Source organism: Chroicocephalus ridibundus, chromosome 1, assembly GCF_963924245.1.
Source record: "Chroicocephalus ridibundus chromosome 1, bChrRid1.1, whole genome shotgun sequence".
NCBI classification, from domain to species: domain Eukaryota; kingdom Metazoa; phylum Chordata; class Aves; order Charadriiformes; family Laridae; genus Chroicocephalus; species Chroicocephalus ridibundus.
Genome location: NC_086284.1, coordinates 176,268,079 through 176,284,710, shown reverse-complemented (window position 1 = coordinate 176,284,710; position 16,632 = coordinate 176,268,079). Strand labels below are relative to the sequence as shown.

The 16,632-nt window shown below is 36.2% G+C and overlaps 1 protein-coding gene across 7 annotated transcripts in view; it reads right to left on the bottom strand.

Annotated features, from left to right (window-relative positions):
* PPFIA2 (PTPRF interacting protein alpha 2) overlaps positions 1 to 16,632 on the bottom strand; it is a 340,023-nt gene that overhangs the window by 109,246 nt on the left and 214,145 nt on the right. For all 7 annotated transcript variants that reach the window (XM_063322857.1, XM_063322852.1, XM_063322853.1 and 4 more), the window contains one exon: positions 9,808 to 9,972. In XM_063322857.1, the coding sequence (XP_063178927.1) occupies positions 9,808 to 9,972 (165 nt within the window). The remainder of the gene's footprint in view (positions 1 to 9,807; positions 9,973 to 16,632) is intronic.

The following is a 16,632-nucleotide window of genomic DNA, read 5'->3' as shown; positions in this document are numbered from 1 at the left end:
AAAGAATCCTCAATTTTTTTTTCAAATTTCTGATTTATTAATTTCCCTCTATTCCTTCAGCACTATAAGACTGAAAAAAAAATCAGCTGTTAATGTTCCCAAAGACGCATGCTGTAGCTGAAATGGACATTTCTTATAGGGTGTGCCTACGTAATCAATAGCTGAGCTGCAGTCACTGACTGTGCCTGTTCTTCACCTGATGCAAATGAAGTTTAAGCCACCTTGAGTGGCACTGACTGAGCCATCTCTGAGTGGAAGGGAAACGAGGGAAAATTACTACAAATTTTCATTACTGTTTCAACTGTTTTCACACACCAGAACAACAGAATGCAGTGAAAATATGCAACGGAACCCGAAAATTTTTTGCTATTTATTAATTTTTTGTGCTATTTTTCATCAAAGTTGTATGCAAAAATCTTTACTCATAAAGCTTGCTTTCCAAAAGAAGGTAAATAATTCCTAGAATTATTTAGATTTAGATTTATGGTAGCTTTAGATTTATGGTAGTACATAAGCTATCATCACAATCATTTTATATAATGTTTTTAGCATTCAATTCTAACACACTTGGAATATGTAAAATTAATTTGAAATATTATATTTACTAATTCTTATTTATTCATAATTTTCATCTAAATCTATTTTTCATAAAAATGCTGCACACCAAATGTGTGATGCATCAATTATTCTGGCTGTAGCTGAAAAACTTTGGACTTAGGGACAGTTAGGGTTGGAGTTAGGTTTAGGGTTTAGGGGTTAGGGTTAGGGGTTAGGGTTTAGGCTAAAAAAATTTTTTTTTACTTCATCTGCCTTTCCTTTTTCCTATTTTTTAAATCGTATTCTGCTTGAAAAACGGTATTATGTCTCCAGTTCTTCTACCAGCTTCCAAGGGCTGCTCAATGACCTGTTTCCCTACCAGATGGATGAAAAGTCCAAGGCAGCATGAGTCCACTACCTGGTACTCACATCTTTCCTCTCTCTACTCCTACCATGTTCTCCCCCTTCCCAGAGATTCCCTGGATTCCTCTGTGCATCCCCAAACTTTCTTTCTGTATCCTGCTCCTCTTCCCACCACCATTTCTGTTTTTCACTAGCTCTCCGCTATTAAAGTCTACGTCCTACCAGTGAGGGGTGTAATCCTGCCTGATTTCAACCTCTCTAAACACAGTGGGAGCTGGCAGACAACAATTTCTTAACAGAAATCTCAGCTGAGATGTAAAAAATGCATGGAAAAATGACAGTCATCTTTCTGGCTTCAGTCCTCTTGTCTGTAAGTACTTCTGAGGGACAAGATGATTGAGAGAAAATTCACAAGACAGCAGTTGTTAATAGCTAAAATGAAATGAAATGAGTTGTTAACTTTACTTTAAATTTTCATAAGTTTCCTGAAACCTCCATGTATTCAAGCCTAAGTGTTTTATACATGAGAATGCATGTTTAAAAATTATGTCTAACACTGGCATTCACATTGAATAGTGTGGCCAACTAGGCCACATTACTGAGAATGTCAGAGCTCCACAAGGAGATGGGATCAGGAAAGTTATCCTCAACCTTTATACACTGTGCCACTGTAGAACTGAATCCTAGTGGGTTTTGTACAGAAGTTCTAAAGCCTGAAAACAACGTTCCCTGGAAATAATAGGCATTTATTTCAAAGAAAATTTAGGAGATGCATTTTTTACATGGCACTTCAGAAAAAATAGGTAGAGAATTAGCGTCTTCACTCAGAATATCAAGCTACTATATTCAAATCCATTTTTTTTCATTCTTGAGCTATTTTCAGCAACAACATGGAACAGTACCAGCGTGACACAGAGCAAGAGGTGGAAGTTGTTTCCTTTGCCTTGCCTCCCTTTGCCTTGCCTTCCTTGTATGTACACAGTTAATGCACTGCCTTTTTTATAATGACCTAACCAAAATTGCAGTCTGGTGGCCCTTATTTGTTCTCTGAATATAAGAATTGCTAAAGGAACTGAAAGCAACTCTGCCTTGGCACAGAAGACTTTTTTTTCCTTTCATCTGACAGGTGAACAACTAATTCAGATTCACGTTTGCCATGGTGACACTGGAAATGTTGCAACTAATTCTTCATATTCAACCACCTCATAGCAGCTGTTAAAGTTAAGGGAAGTATTTGGTTCTGTCAGTGAAAAAGAGGAAAAGTGCTACATCAGCTCTCTGCTCTGAAGCAGAAATCTGCTCTGGTTTATAGTCCAGAAACTAACTTTATTTCTCGCTTTAAATTCCTTTCACAGTCTTCAGTTCATTTCAAAACAAACTCGGGGGAGAACACAAAAGCTGAATAAAAATGTCAGGTTTGGTCATTCACATTCCAGGAAGGAATACAGGCTACAAATGCCATAGTAAAGTATGCGGTATACATATATTCTGAAAAGGATTTTACTCTAAGCAATATTTACTAGTTAGTAGTTGTATTAAAGGTTTCCTGAACTTTGTAAATTCATATTGAATAGCATTTGAATCTAAATATGGGGCAACAGCCAAAGCCTCTGAAAAGCCATATACAAATGTATTGAAAAAAACTTTGTATTGGATTCCCTGTTCAAATTTATGATACAAGAAACAAAATAAACAGAACCATTCTCATTTCTCAGAGGTTCAGGAAAGAGTGGTGTTCCTGGTCACAACCTTGTCAGAGAAAAAAGAGCTGGAACAAATGCAAACTATTTTTACCTGATAATTTGTTTGTTTTGTTTTGTTTTTTTTTTTTTTAATGATGAATGTAAATTAATGATTAGATTATTACATTGCTTTTTCTTTCCCGTAAGTCAAAGACAGTAACTGTAGTTCATAGAAGTAAGCATTATCTTAGTGAGATTGTGTTTATCACTTCAGAAATAACATAGTCCTTAAATTTCATATAGGCCTTCAATGTATTTCTGTTTTCTTGGGCACTAGATAAGGCTTTACTAAATAAGGTTTCACAAAGTACGACTAATCAGATGTCACCTGATCTATCAGAACATGCTATAAGATGCATTTTTAAAGGAGAGATTCCCATTACAGTGTCACAGCCACAGCAGAAAAGGGTTGCTCTCTCCATGTTAGAAGCTTTATCCAATATGTGCCCAGGTGACTGGGTATTCCTCTGGCTTTTAAATGCAACCACATTAGCTTGAAATGTAACATAGACAATGTCATGTTAGCACTGCTGTCGGTGCAAAATATCACCCATCTTTCTCCGTCTCCTAGCAACTGCTTCCCACTTTTTTCCTTGCTGTCAAATTCTTTCTTCTTTCTCTCCAGATCTGCAGCCCACAAAGAGCTTTTAAAAAACACTTGCACATGCTAGAATTGAATCACTTTTCTTTCATGAACAGGCTATTGAATAAAAGCTCTTCTGGCTACCTGCTAATGAATAACAAAATAGTGATAATGTTGACATGAACAGGTCGGGTTTATTTGCAAGAGTATTAGGTACACTTTTCTGCCGTGAATTAATCTTAAACGAACCAATGTTTTTTAAATCTTTGCTAGGACAATAACACCTGGTAGTTGCTTTCCTCTGTGAAGATCAACTGGAGAGTTTTCTTAAAAAATTGACAAAAAAAAGAGTTTGAAGAAGAAGTTGCTTCAAACAGTTTCTTCTTTCCAAAAGAACATTTTAAATGTTGAATCTAACGTTTAATGCAAAATAGGAAAAATGTTTGCTGGAAAATAAACATGTTCAGATGGATATTAGAAGTCAATTATAGCTATAGGATGGTATAAATAAAATCACCATTTTTCTAGTTTGTGTTCTTCCTGAATTTCATATAAGGAATATGTACTTCCTGTACTCTATACTCAGTATCTATTCAAACCATGAAGTTAATCTAAGCTTCTATTTTCTATTCAACTGTAATGATGTCTAGTAAACCTCATTTTCATTTGCTGTATTATAAACTATTCCATGTATATTCATACATAATACCCCAGAATATTTCATAGTGCTGTGTTACATTATTTCTAATTTATTGCATGAAATAAAACAAAGATATCAGGTGCTTCGCAGCAGTAAGAGAAGTCTGAGAAGCACTGAGAAGGTCACGGGTGATTAACTGAAGAGAAGTTTCCATACAGACTACATTCCCTATGAATACAGCTGCAAATTTCAAGTCACTTAGGCAATAGCAAAAGCTATTATAAATGTTAACTCAGGATTTCACACCAGTCCCAGTCATAATCAGTCCTAAACTCTACTGTTTAAAACCCTGCATTTTGTTGACAATGCTCACTGTTTGTGGGACATAACCTAACCTTACACTTAGAAAAGACAATCCCTGAATTGAACTTTGAACATAAAGAACATCTAGAATTGGTACTAGAACTGCCCATGTCCTGTGTTTCCAGATTTCTAAAAATTTTAGCATAATTAGCTATGTAAAGATGTTTGAAAATATGTATAGCTTCTGGCAAATTAAATTTCTAAATAACTATAATACAGTTAGTGCAGTATCAACTTCATTTGCTGTGACACAACTCACCCAAGGAGACACAATGAGATTTCTTTGAGATACACATTAAACACTAAATATTTACAAACTAAATTAACTCTTTCATTATCCCCATGCCCTAAAGTGAAAATTCTCACAAGATACACTACGACTATGCAAGAACAGACCATGAAGACTGTTGTTTGGCGTGGCTAGGATCTCATATGGACAATGGTGTAAGAATAATAGCATCCTCTTACCACCTTCTACTCGCTAGGATGTACCTATTGGGTTCAGCCAAAAAGGACTGGTTCTCTGGCATGGGAAGCTCATGACAAGTTTTCATTTTACAGAGAGTGAAGGAATGCCGAAGGAACTGTCAGACACTGAAATAACTGTCAATGACGGTCATGCTTTCTCTGAATAATGCAGTCATGGCCATGATCTCTCTATGTTGGTCTACCTTTTGGACAAAAGGTGAAGGCAAAGCCCAGATTTCATGTAATATATAAAGAGCAAATAGGCTTTTTGAGATAAGGTATCGTTCCTAGTTCTCCTTATACTTAAGCAGGCCTTTCTGGAAATATGAACCCTGAATTGATATGTTTTATTTTCTGTCTTCCAGTCTGTTTTGTATTTTTCATTGCATTTTGTTATAGTAATGGGGACGTTTTTGTAGTTCTTGTACTGTGTACATAGCAAGCCTTGCTAAGTTTTCTGGCAGAGCTTGTTACAACACCTCAAGCTGTTTTAGTGTAGGAAGTGAAAACGTGAAAGAAAATTTGCATTTAGGAAGAAGGTAAAGACTTTCTTAGGATTTTTGTAAATTTAAAAGGCAAACATTTCTATGAAAATATGAGTTTATGCTCTTTCAAGGGTGTAACTGCTAAATTATTGGTTTCGATGTCAACATTTTTCGCGAAGAAAAAAACATTTGCAAAGGGTTGTGATACATTTTCAATGCACTTTTGACAGTTTTTATTACTCTTTATCCGTTAGCCTACTTTGTTTCTGGGTGCATTTTCTGATGGGGCAGTGTTTATTTCCTGTGACATCAATATATCATATATCGTGGTTTTTTGCCTCAGTATTTCCTACAAAGTTCTGCCCTCAGGACTCCCTGAGCATAGCAGCAGAGTCTGTGAGAGCGAAGCATAATCCACAAGACTGCAGGACAAGACACATGTAAGTCAAAGGGAGCAGACTGGCTGCATCCAAGGGTGCTGAGAGACTTGATTAACTCATCATAGTGAGGCCTTTCTCATCTTTGAAAGGTAACGGCAGTCACGGGAGATTCCTGATGAGTGGAAAAGCTACAAATGTTGTGTCCACCATCATGAAAGGCAGGAATTATCCTGGGAAGATACAGGGAAGTACAAGCTGGCCAGTATTGGGAAGGCTACTGAGCAAGCCTTTCTGGAAGCCATTTCCAGGCACATAAAGGACAAGATGGTGATAGGCAAGAGCCAGTATGACTTTGCCAAAGGCAAATGACATCTGGCCAACCTTATTGCCTGGTGTGATGAGATGACTGGCTACATGGATGAGGGGAGAATAGTGAAAATTTTTTACTTTGTCTTTACCAAGGCCTTCTGCAAGATCTTCCATTTTCTCTCAGAGAAAGGGGTGAGATATGAATTGGATAAGTGGATTATAGAGTGCACAGAAAATTGGTTGGACTGCAAGGCTCAGAGGTTTGTGATCAGTGACACAAAGTCCAAGTGGCATCCCATTACTATGAATGGAATAGCCCCAGGCAATGGGACAGTCTTGAGGTAGAGAAAGCAGGTTTGCAGAAAAGACCTAGGGGTGGATAAGGCCAGACACATGGTTCACTCAGTAAGTTGAGGGAAATGATTATTCCCCTCTGGACTTTTGAGACTGCATCTGGTTTTGGGCTCCCTGGTACAAGAAAGACACTGACAGACTTCAATGAAGGCCCACCAAGTTGGTCATGGGCTGGAGCACATGGCATATGAGAAGCCGTTGAGAGAGGTAGGTCTGGTCAAACTTAAGAAAGGAACGCTCATGGGAGACCTTATTGCTGTCTACAACTAGCTAACCAGAAGATGTGGAGAAAAAAATGACAGCTGCTTCTTGGAGATGTAGAGTGACAGGACAAAAGGGAACAGGTGCAAGACTCAACAATGGAAATTCCAGCTAGGTATTATGGAAAAAAAAATACAATGAGTGTATGAATATCTCCCTGGAGATACTCAGAAGTTGATTAGACAGGACCCCAAGCAACCTGAAACAGCTGGCCCTGCTTTGAGCAGGAGGTTGGGGCAGATGTCCTCTAGCAGGTCGAACCTACGTTATTCTACTAATCTCTGAATAACTTCAACGAATTTTCATAGATTGATTAATACCTTATTTTTGAAGGGTCTGAAACAAATCTAACTTATATCATTTTTCTGCCAAAGAAAGTGTGGAATATATGACTCACATTCCATGAAGGTTTTTTAGCACATTTGGGTTTACGCAGTCTTTTTTACTTGCATTATTTTTGAATAAAAATACCAATAATGGTGACAATGTGTGGTATAATGCAATAGCATTATATTATCAGGTATCTGGATGATATATAAAACATCTTTCATCCAATCCTTCTGAAGAGAGCGACTATAAAATAAAAACATAATTTTAGACAGGATTTGTACCTGAAAATAATGTGCGTTAGGTTTATAACAAGTTATTTTAAAATGATTTACTAAACTGTTTCCTTGATTGATCTTGGAACGTTTTATAATGAAAATATGATTTATTATATCAAAATAAAAAAGGTTCAAGGCATAGATGAATAGCACACAGGAAAAAGTAATTTTGGTCAATGAATTTTAAAACTTTTTGATAATGTAAGAAATGTCCTGTTAATATTATTGCAGATGGCTGATTTTTCTACACTGATAAATATCATTAGCACTGGGACAGAGACCCATTACATACCTAAGATGTACCTGTGTCACTCCAAAATTTTTAAAAGAACTGAACACTGATTTTAATCTGTTACATTAAAAAAAATAAAAAAAATAGACTTTTCAATAATACAGGTCAAAATATTATATTTAGCTTCAATATAATTCCGTACAATAATTTTCAAAATGAGATGTAAAATAAATTTCTTAGTACCTAAACACTAAAACATTCACAAAAGAAAATGTTTTAAGTATAACTGCTGCATAATCAGAATCTATTTAAAGTTTAGTTTTTAGTATTTCTCATATCTACCCAACACAGTGTCAGAAAGCATAAAAGCAGAACAGTTCCCTACTCTCTTTATAGTTTTATCAGTGTTTAAAGCGTTAAACAAAAGATCAAAGCTGAGACTATAAACCCTATCAATCCTCAAAAGGTATTTTTAATAATACAGGATTTTGTAAACCTTAATGACATCCAGTCTTATTACATCTTATTACAATTAACTGTTTACAGTGGCTAGAATTCATTATATTCCCTTTTCCAGATTTTCTTTATATATGCTTTCACGATATGTAACTGAATAGAATATATAACTAAAGAGATAAACCTAAACACAAAATAAATTTTGATTTGGCATAAGTTCCTTAAATTCATTTAACTTTGAACCTGATAGTTAACCCAGTATTACTCAAAACCCACAGTATTTCATACCTTTATTAGCAATGAAAAATAAATATTACTATATAAGTATTGTTACCCTTTTCATAAAGCTGTTTCTTTTAATAGTTCCTTAAATATAGTCAACTTTCTGCGTGTATTTCTGAATGTAACGAAGTTAAATTTATTACTGTGAGACCAGTGAATTAGTTTTACACAAATGTCATTGATTCAGTTGGGGTAGAGTTAACTTTTTTATTAGCAGCTGGTATAGTGCTATGTTTTGGATTTGGGATAAGAAATACTTTTGACAGCATGCTGGTGCTTTTAGTTGTTGCTAGGCAGTCAAGGCCTTTTCTGCTCCTCATATCGCCCCACCAGCAAGCCAGCTGGGGGTGCACAAGAAGCTGGGAGGAGACACGGCCGTGACAGCTGATCCCAACTGACCAAAGGACTATTCCATACCATGTGACGGCATGCTCAGTATATAAAGCTGGGGGAAGAAGAAGGAAGGGGGGGACGTTTGGAGTTCTGGCATTTGTCTTCCCAAGTAACCATGACACGTGATGAAGCCCTGCCTTCCTGGAGATGGCTGACCACCCGCCTGCCGATGAGAAGCAGTGAATGAATTCCTTGTTTTCCTTTGCTTGTGCGTGTGGCTTTTGCTTTTCCTATCAAACTGTCTTGATCTCAACTCACGAGTTTTTTCTCACTTTTAACCTTCTGATTCTCTCTGCCATCACAACTGGGGGGAGTGAGGGAGTGGCTTCGTGGTTCTATCTGTGAGTGAGTGAGTGGCTTCGTGGTTCTGTGAGGTGGGTTTAAACCACGACACAGAACAGCTCAGCAGTTTCAGGTGCTGCACGTTTCCTCTTCCTCTTACCCAACCATCTCAAACAGAGAAGCAACTCAGCCGCCGCGATGAGCCCAAGCAAATCAGCCAAGACAGACCCCACAAGGAACTAGGTTCTTTGCTTGTGCGCAATGGTTCTCATGTGCTCCCTACATGTGTAGTTTCGAGGCTCTTACTAGTTCAGATACGTCATCTTCTGAGCATATTTTTTCTAGACATGAACTGGATTTCTGAATTAATGTAAAGCAATGCTCAAGGTGATCCCTCATAATTGCACAAAGTTTCATTCACACATAGGATTCTTTCCAGCACAGGAATCCAGGGGAAAGACCCCCTTAATTAGCATGACTATATGCAGTTATCATCAGTGATTTTTATCTTGATTCTGTAAGCCCTTCATTACCTCTGATAACGAAGGATCTACTACTCACTTTAGGTTACCCTACTTGTAGAGATAACACTGTGCTTACATAGTAAATGCCAAAAACATCTCTGAAACTTAGGAGGATTTCCTCCTGAAAAATTTTAAGAGGCAAGTTCCTTTATGTAGTTAGAAACATCTCATTCTGCCTTTTTATTCTGTGTGTTTTTAAAATTTGAGATACCTACATTTTCTGAGTAATAACTTCAAAGCATATCATACAAACAATAAATTCCGTGGTGTCATGTTTATTTAGTGCTAAATAGAATAAGCATGTTTGGTAGGGGGTGAGATTTGCTTATTTTGAAGTCAGTACTATTGCCTACAAAAGACAGCTAAAGTGAAGTGCGTTACAGCTATTTGTCATACATTTTTATGGATTTCTCTGGACATGTGTAAATGCTGTAAGTACAGAACATATTCCAAGAAGTTAATAAACAATACTTTTGCTCTGGTGCATCATAAGGCACAGTTAAGTAAGTTAAAGAGTGTATTTAGTAAGCTTTTTTTCCATACTGTACCTTTTCATCCAAAGCCTTGTGGTGCTCAAACAGAGATTTCAGAGCTTTGAGGACCTCAACTTCACTGGAAACTCCTGAGGGAGACTGTGCTTGCCGTTTCACCACTGTCATCCTCAGTGACCTTTCGTGTCTTGAGACAAGGCACTCCAAATGCTCCAGTAACAGCTATTGGATTTGATATAAAAGGTTATTAATTTTTTTGCACCTAAATGCCGTGGAAATTCTAAAGTACAAAGTGCATGGTACCAAATGGCAATTTGCTTGGCAACATCATTGTGGGAGAGACTGCTGGAATTACTGACAGTATTTCATGATTCTAAATCAGATAGATAGATAGAATAAACAGAAAAATAGGAAATCTACTCCTGATTTCACTTAAAACTCTGTTATGAAAAGCAAGAACAACAAGTCACTCAGCATAGGGTCACTGTTTAGATAAATTAAGCACGTATTTACAATATGTTTTGTGATAGTCATTGATGAGCATTAACAACCAAATAGCAATGAAAATCAGTCTGAAGCATCATTCAAAAATACTAAAGAAGTATAATTAATTCACCTTAACTGTAATATATTTTTAATTTATACTGGAAGTTACTTAACAATATATTTAAAAGTAAACAGTGTATTTTATTAAATTTTTAAGACTATTCATTCTAAATGCCACAGCTAATGGCGCTTGTCACTAGCATGTGCTCTAAAATGTTTATTGTCCCTGTTATATTACAAACATGATGGAAGACAAAAAGGTCTGTTAAGAGAAATTTCAGGCTATTGTAAATATCTATAAAAAAATTTAAATAACCTATTGTAAAAAGATATGATAATTATTTTTCATTATTACTCTGAGGTTAAATAAAAATTAAAATGTTATGTTGATGTGGTATAGAAAATTCCCCATTTGTCTATACTTTCATAGGGCTACCATTGCTGTTCTTACTATCTGAACATAAAAGAGAATTGGTTAGCTGTAAGGTTAAAGCAGGGCAGCTACATTCATGAATCACAATGCATGTTAAATGCATTGTAATTGCAACATACAATTATATCTAAGTCAACGAACTGGAAATCTGAAAGTTGCATAGATAATTGTTTATTATTTCTCCCTCAATGTGGTTCTTAATATAGCTACTAATAGTAAAGATATATAGGTGTCTGTGATCCATAGTTATTCTCAGCCCCACAAAGACCTTTATTATTACATGAATTAATAGACACAGAAGAGCAAAACCAGAGTGTAATCACATTGTAGTTGTGATATATTTCTATTAAGCCAGGAATGATTAGGGTTTGATGTCATCTTTGCTTCAAACGTGGTTCTTGTCTCTGGATGTGCTCCTGGTTATTATGTTACAATAACTGTATTATTCACAGAAAACAGTGAACACATATGCAAACAATGTTAATACATTAAGAATTGTAATGACTCCACATAGTTAAAGAAAGGAGGATATTTCTGCCATTTCTGAATATTTCTGACTTCAAGTGATGGCCTGTATTTGTCAAAAGCATATGAGAAAGAAATTCACAAGCTTTGTCATCTGATGCCTCTAGGGCTGACAGCAGATCTAGGTGGATTTTTAATTATTTGAGGCAGTCCAAAGTAACAAGCGAATTTGAAGAGACCTATTCATCTCATCACAGAGGCATCAGGAACTCGGTCCAGGGATGTGATAAGGCTGTAACTCAGATAAGATCAGAATAGCTTCCAAATACTTACAGAGTATTTCTCTTCGTAGCAGTACTTAAATACACAGTTAACTGCTATCATGAATAGAAGTGAATTTCTAAATTTTGGTCTGAATTCATATATTTTTGTGATTTTTCTAGACCACCTAGTTATTTAGGAGACAGCTGGAGGAAAGTAAGTCAACAGTTGATTTCTAACACTATGGTCTACTCTCTGCCCCATCTCTCAAAAGAGACTATGCAGCTGCAACATTTCCTTCTCTCTGTAGCCGGAGTCTGGCCCACTCTGTAGCCCTGGGGTAGCCAGAATCTGACTGAACTATGCTGTGGACAGATGTTTCTCCACAGTCATTCCCACTTGCTGGATGATCCTGTTAGAGCCTGGCTCATCCTACTCTTTTGTCTGTCTCGTCTACCTCTCTTTATGCAGAAAGTTTTCAATGCATCATAGCTACCTCTGGAACATTCTAAACCTGGTCAAAATGCTATGAAATTCTGGGAAAACTGTAAAAAAAACCCCAAGGAAAATGTCGAACCACAGCTGAGCTGTTAGCATGGCCAAACCTTCCATAAGTCTGTAGTTCAAACTGACACCCGCTAAAACAGTCAATAACAAAACCTTGGGAACTAATTTTTGGCCTAACACTAAGCAAAATTTATCACATTTGATGCCCTACTATCCTAAACAACTTATCTCCCAGACAAACACTCTGATGATTGGAAAGGAGAATTCTGAGAGCCTGTATACAAGTCTTAGTTGGAAGAGAAAATGAGAAAATCTGGTTTAGGAGGGAAGAAAAATGATGGTGACACAGAATTCTTAATACGGAAAACACTTTAATGATGGAAGGAATTACACATAACCTATAGCACACAGATAAATAAGGAGCACAGGAAAAAAAAGTGAATATATATCCAGCACCGTTTTGAACTGGTGTAGATGGACAATCTCAACAGGGAATTTGAAGTCAGCATGGACAGAAGAAAAACAAAAACCTTATTAAGAGAAGAAATAATGGAGTTTGAAGAGACTGATGAAGAGGAAAAAAACATTTTAACAAGGTTGCAAGTATGAGAAGAGGGTAGAATGGTGGGAACACAGAATTTCCAGCGGCGTGAGCATGCGGGAGTTTACTATGTGGGATGAACAGTGCAGCACCCTAGCCCTTTGTACAGCAGCAGATAATATATTTAACTTTAGGTTAAGTTACTGCCATGTTAGAAACATGTATACTACATAAAACTAAAACAAACGAGTCATCCATTTAACATACACAAAAGCTTTTTTTGTTGCCTTTAGCTTAGAATTACCATTTTAGAGGTGACAAAACCACTTATTTCTGCATATATTTCATAGTCATTAAATAAATCAAGTGCAAAATATTGTGTTGCCTATTTTACTGTATAAAGACAGATAAGTCGACGTCACAGCTAAGTGTCAAAACACTCGTTGAGAATTACTGCACTACTTGTGAACATTTCATGCTTTTTCTTTCTGTTCTTATTCACTCAAGCTAGTCAGTTTGCAGAGGTTCATTTTTCTGGAAACTACCTCTGAATGCTGGAATTTTCCTTATTGCCAGCCCTAACAATGCTCAAGAAGGCATGCTGACATAGGTTTCTGGCTTGTAAAAATTTCTTATTTTTGCTTTTCAACAAAAGCCCACTCTATTTATCCACAAATTCTGTGAGCACTGCTTACAGCAAAGCCAGCTGAGCAGAGAGTATTATTATTAACCAGGTCTCCCAGTGCCACATTAGTCCCAGCCACGCTGAAAGGGGAGTAGAACTCAAGGGTTGGGACGTCTGACTGTGACTGAGCACCTGATGGCAAATCCTTGCCCCCTGCTCTGCTGAAACGATACTGATGTTTTATCCATCTTTGTCCCAACTGCAATTATATTTAAAAAAAGGGTAATAGATCTTCCCTACTTCCCCGGGAAGAACTGTGAAATGTCCCATTGCTACAATGATGGGGGAACACCTAAACGTATAAAATTGACGTTGAAGATAATGGTGTGTCCAAGCAATGTTTAAGTTTAATGACTGAAGGAAATCACAATGCCTTGTGGGCATGGGGGCACACTGAGGACTTCCCCCCTACATAATTTGAGAATCACTATTCCAAATATTTGTGAGAACACCACAAGATTTCACGACAAAACAACATTGTAACAACATCGGTAGTTCATTTAAACTACAAAAGAACTGTTAGAAACAGCTTTAGGTATTTTAGCATGTTGCAATTAAACTCTGGCATTAATAAAGATCGTGTGCTGCTGCGCATTTTCTGCTCCCTCGCACTGCTGTCAAGCTGCCGCAGTTGTGGAGCACTCAGAGGGACAGGCAGCTTGCAGAGAAAAGAAGACGAAGATCAACAGCAGCAAGCGGGACACAATCACCCACACATCATCGCTATGCTTTTTCTACTGGAAAGCATCATCTTGACAATTAATTATGAAATAATCTGACAAGTGAATTTTACTCTTATGCTGGGCAAATTTTAGGATGCTCAAGATGCCATGTTGATAATTGTATCTTAGCTAAAAGGGATGAAGGTTTCTGGGCTCTGGACTCTTCATGAGCATAAAGAATGTTTAAAAATAAACATTTAAAGACTGAAAAATGCTCTAGTGTGCATTTTGTGAGTGAACGAAGCATCTCTAACGTTAATTAGAACTAAATCAAGAAGAATAGAGAAATCTTTGGAATATACCCAGCTTCCTTTATGTCTCAAATCACTTCCAAAGCACTTATGGAAGTGATTGGTTTCTGTGAAATGGAAATGGATGGTTAAATTTAATGATGTAAACTACATTGGTGTAGGTTATCAATCACCTACCTATAGTATACTCTACCATTATTACTACATGGACATGATTTACATATGGAAAATGAAAAAGGTTAAAACCTTTTTAGGAATGATGACTCGGTAAATTGAAATTAGTGTGACTCAGTAGAGTTTGTATTACTACAGGACCTGGATTTTAAACGATATAAAATGTTTTATCTTAACTTTCTTGATTTTCAACAAACCTGTTTGTAAAAAACCAAAAAGATAAGAGCAGGATAATAAATGGAGAAATGGAAGAATCGGGAGAGGGTGATGGAGAGAAAAGTAGAGGCATAAATAATGGAATACAGGGGGAAAATATAAAAGATAAGGGATTTACGAAAACGAGACAGACTTAGCTTAAGGGATTCCTTAGATGAATAGGGCAGCCCACTAAGAAGACAATTCTCTTTCGAGGTCCAGCTTAAAATTTCTCACCAGCATAAGCAAAATTGAATTTCCATTCAGTCTATATTTAGAATGCACATTGTTCAGTGAATCTTTATCTCTGGTGCAAGCTAAGAAGACAAGTAAAATAAGCAGACATGGGGTTGAAGATTATCTCTAAAACCAGTCAGAAAACCAGTCATTTTCTTCAGCATTGTTCCACAGTGGTGGAAACCAATTTGCACGCATGGTCAGCTGGGGTGCCTGGCAAATTGCCAGTGAAAATCTTTCTTTGAAAAAACAAAGTTACTGCCTAACTGCAGCATATATCTCATGTCTGTCTCTCTGTACATCCATGACATAGAAGAAAATACTGGCAACCTAAAACCTTATGGAAACACACATACCTGAAGCAAAAGTATGAAAGAAAACTTAATACAGGATAATGATAAAAGTAATAGAAATGAATAAAGAGGTTCATTATGAGAATAAATAACACAAATATAATAACTATTAGTTTATAAAGTGTCTGAAAATATAGGTATTGAATTACTATATATTACATTTACTATCTATTGTCACCCTGTTCTCTGTGACAGAAGTTCTTATTTTGAAAGAAGAAACACGAGTCCGGAAGATAGACCATAATATTGAAGCAAAAATAATGAAAGTTACTGTCATTTACATCAGTAAATAATTTTTTTTTTTGCCTTTACAGAACTTTAGGAAACTGTTATACTTATTTTCATGTACCCAGTGCTTTCAGACTGTAAGAACTCATGTTACCATGGCTAAAAAAGAAATTACAGTGCGCAATTTAGTTTCAGCACCTATCAAACTCATGTAAGTAAAAGGATCTCTAAGAAAATGAGCTAAATGAAGGACTTAAACTCATACTTTAAAAGATATTCTTAGAGTTTTTCAACACAATAAAAGGGAAATTTAATCATAAAATACAGGTTTAAGTACTGATCTATGGGTATTATGAGACTGCAGTGCCTAATTGAAGATGTTTCATAAACCATTCACTAAGGAATTGAGACAATAAAATATGAATAACATTAAACCTAAGTCAGCCTTGTTCACTTTAATAAATGCTTCAGCTTCTGAGGTATTAAGTAAAAGAAAGATGATGATCCCGTCTTTATTACTGCTGTTCATTCATCAACATGCTTTTAATTTTTCTTGTTTCTAAAACTGATGGAACTAAAATATTTCAGAGCAATTTAAGTAACATTTTATGCTATATACAAAAACTATGTGTAGGTGTCTGGTTTTTTGTTGTAGTGAAAAAAACACTATCAGATTAATCCATACCAGTATTGTAATATTTTTTGTTTCATCTGCCAAACCAAACCCCAAATTTCCTCATAACCACATTCTGATTTAATAAGTTAATCCCAGAACCTTTTCCTTACTTTTAAAGAATACAGATTGAGACAAAAATAACTTTCAATTTTAATTTAAACTTAGCATAGCCAAATTGATGTTATAATTTCCATTAAATAATATGCTAGATGACATTGACGTGTGTTCCTGCTTCCGAAAAGATGCTGTCTTTCTACATGCTCTAGGTGATCATTCTAGCTAGAGAATATCCAGAGAAATAACTGTAACAGTTTCTATTAAGATATTTTTGTATATATTTTCAAAGTCCTATGTAATGATTTTCCAGAGAGAACCTGTTTGTCTTCCTGTCAGCAACGCCACACCAATCACTACGTACACACATGCTCCTGCATTTTCTATTTTGCCTCGCGTACTGACCCATGAAGTTGCCAGCTATGTTCTTGACATGAAAATATTTCTGCTGTAATATGTCAGAAAAAATTAATTATTGTAGGCAGTAAAAATACATATTCAACAGCAAAGGGTCAGTAGGAAGCTTTGCTTAAGAATGCTGTTACAAAGATTAA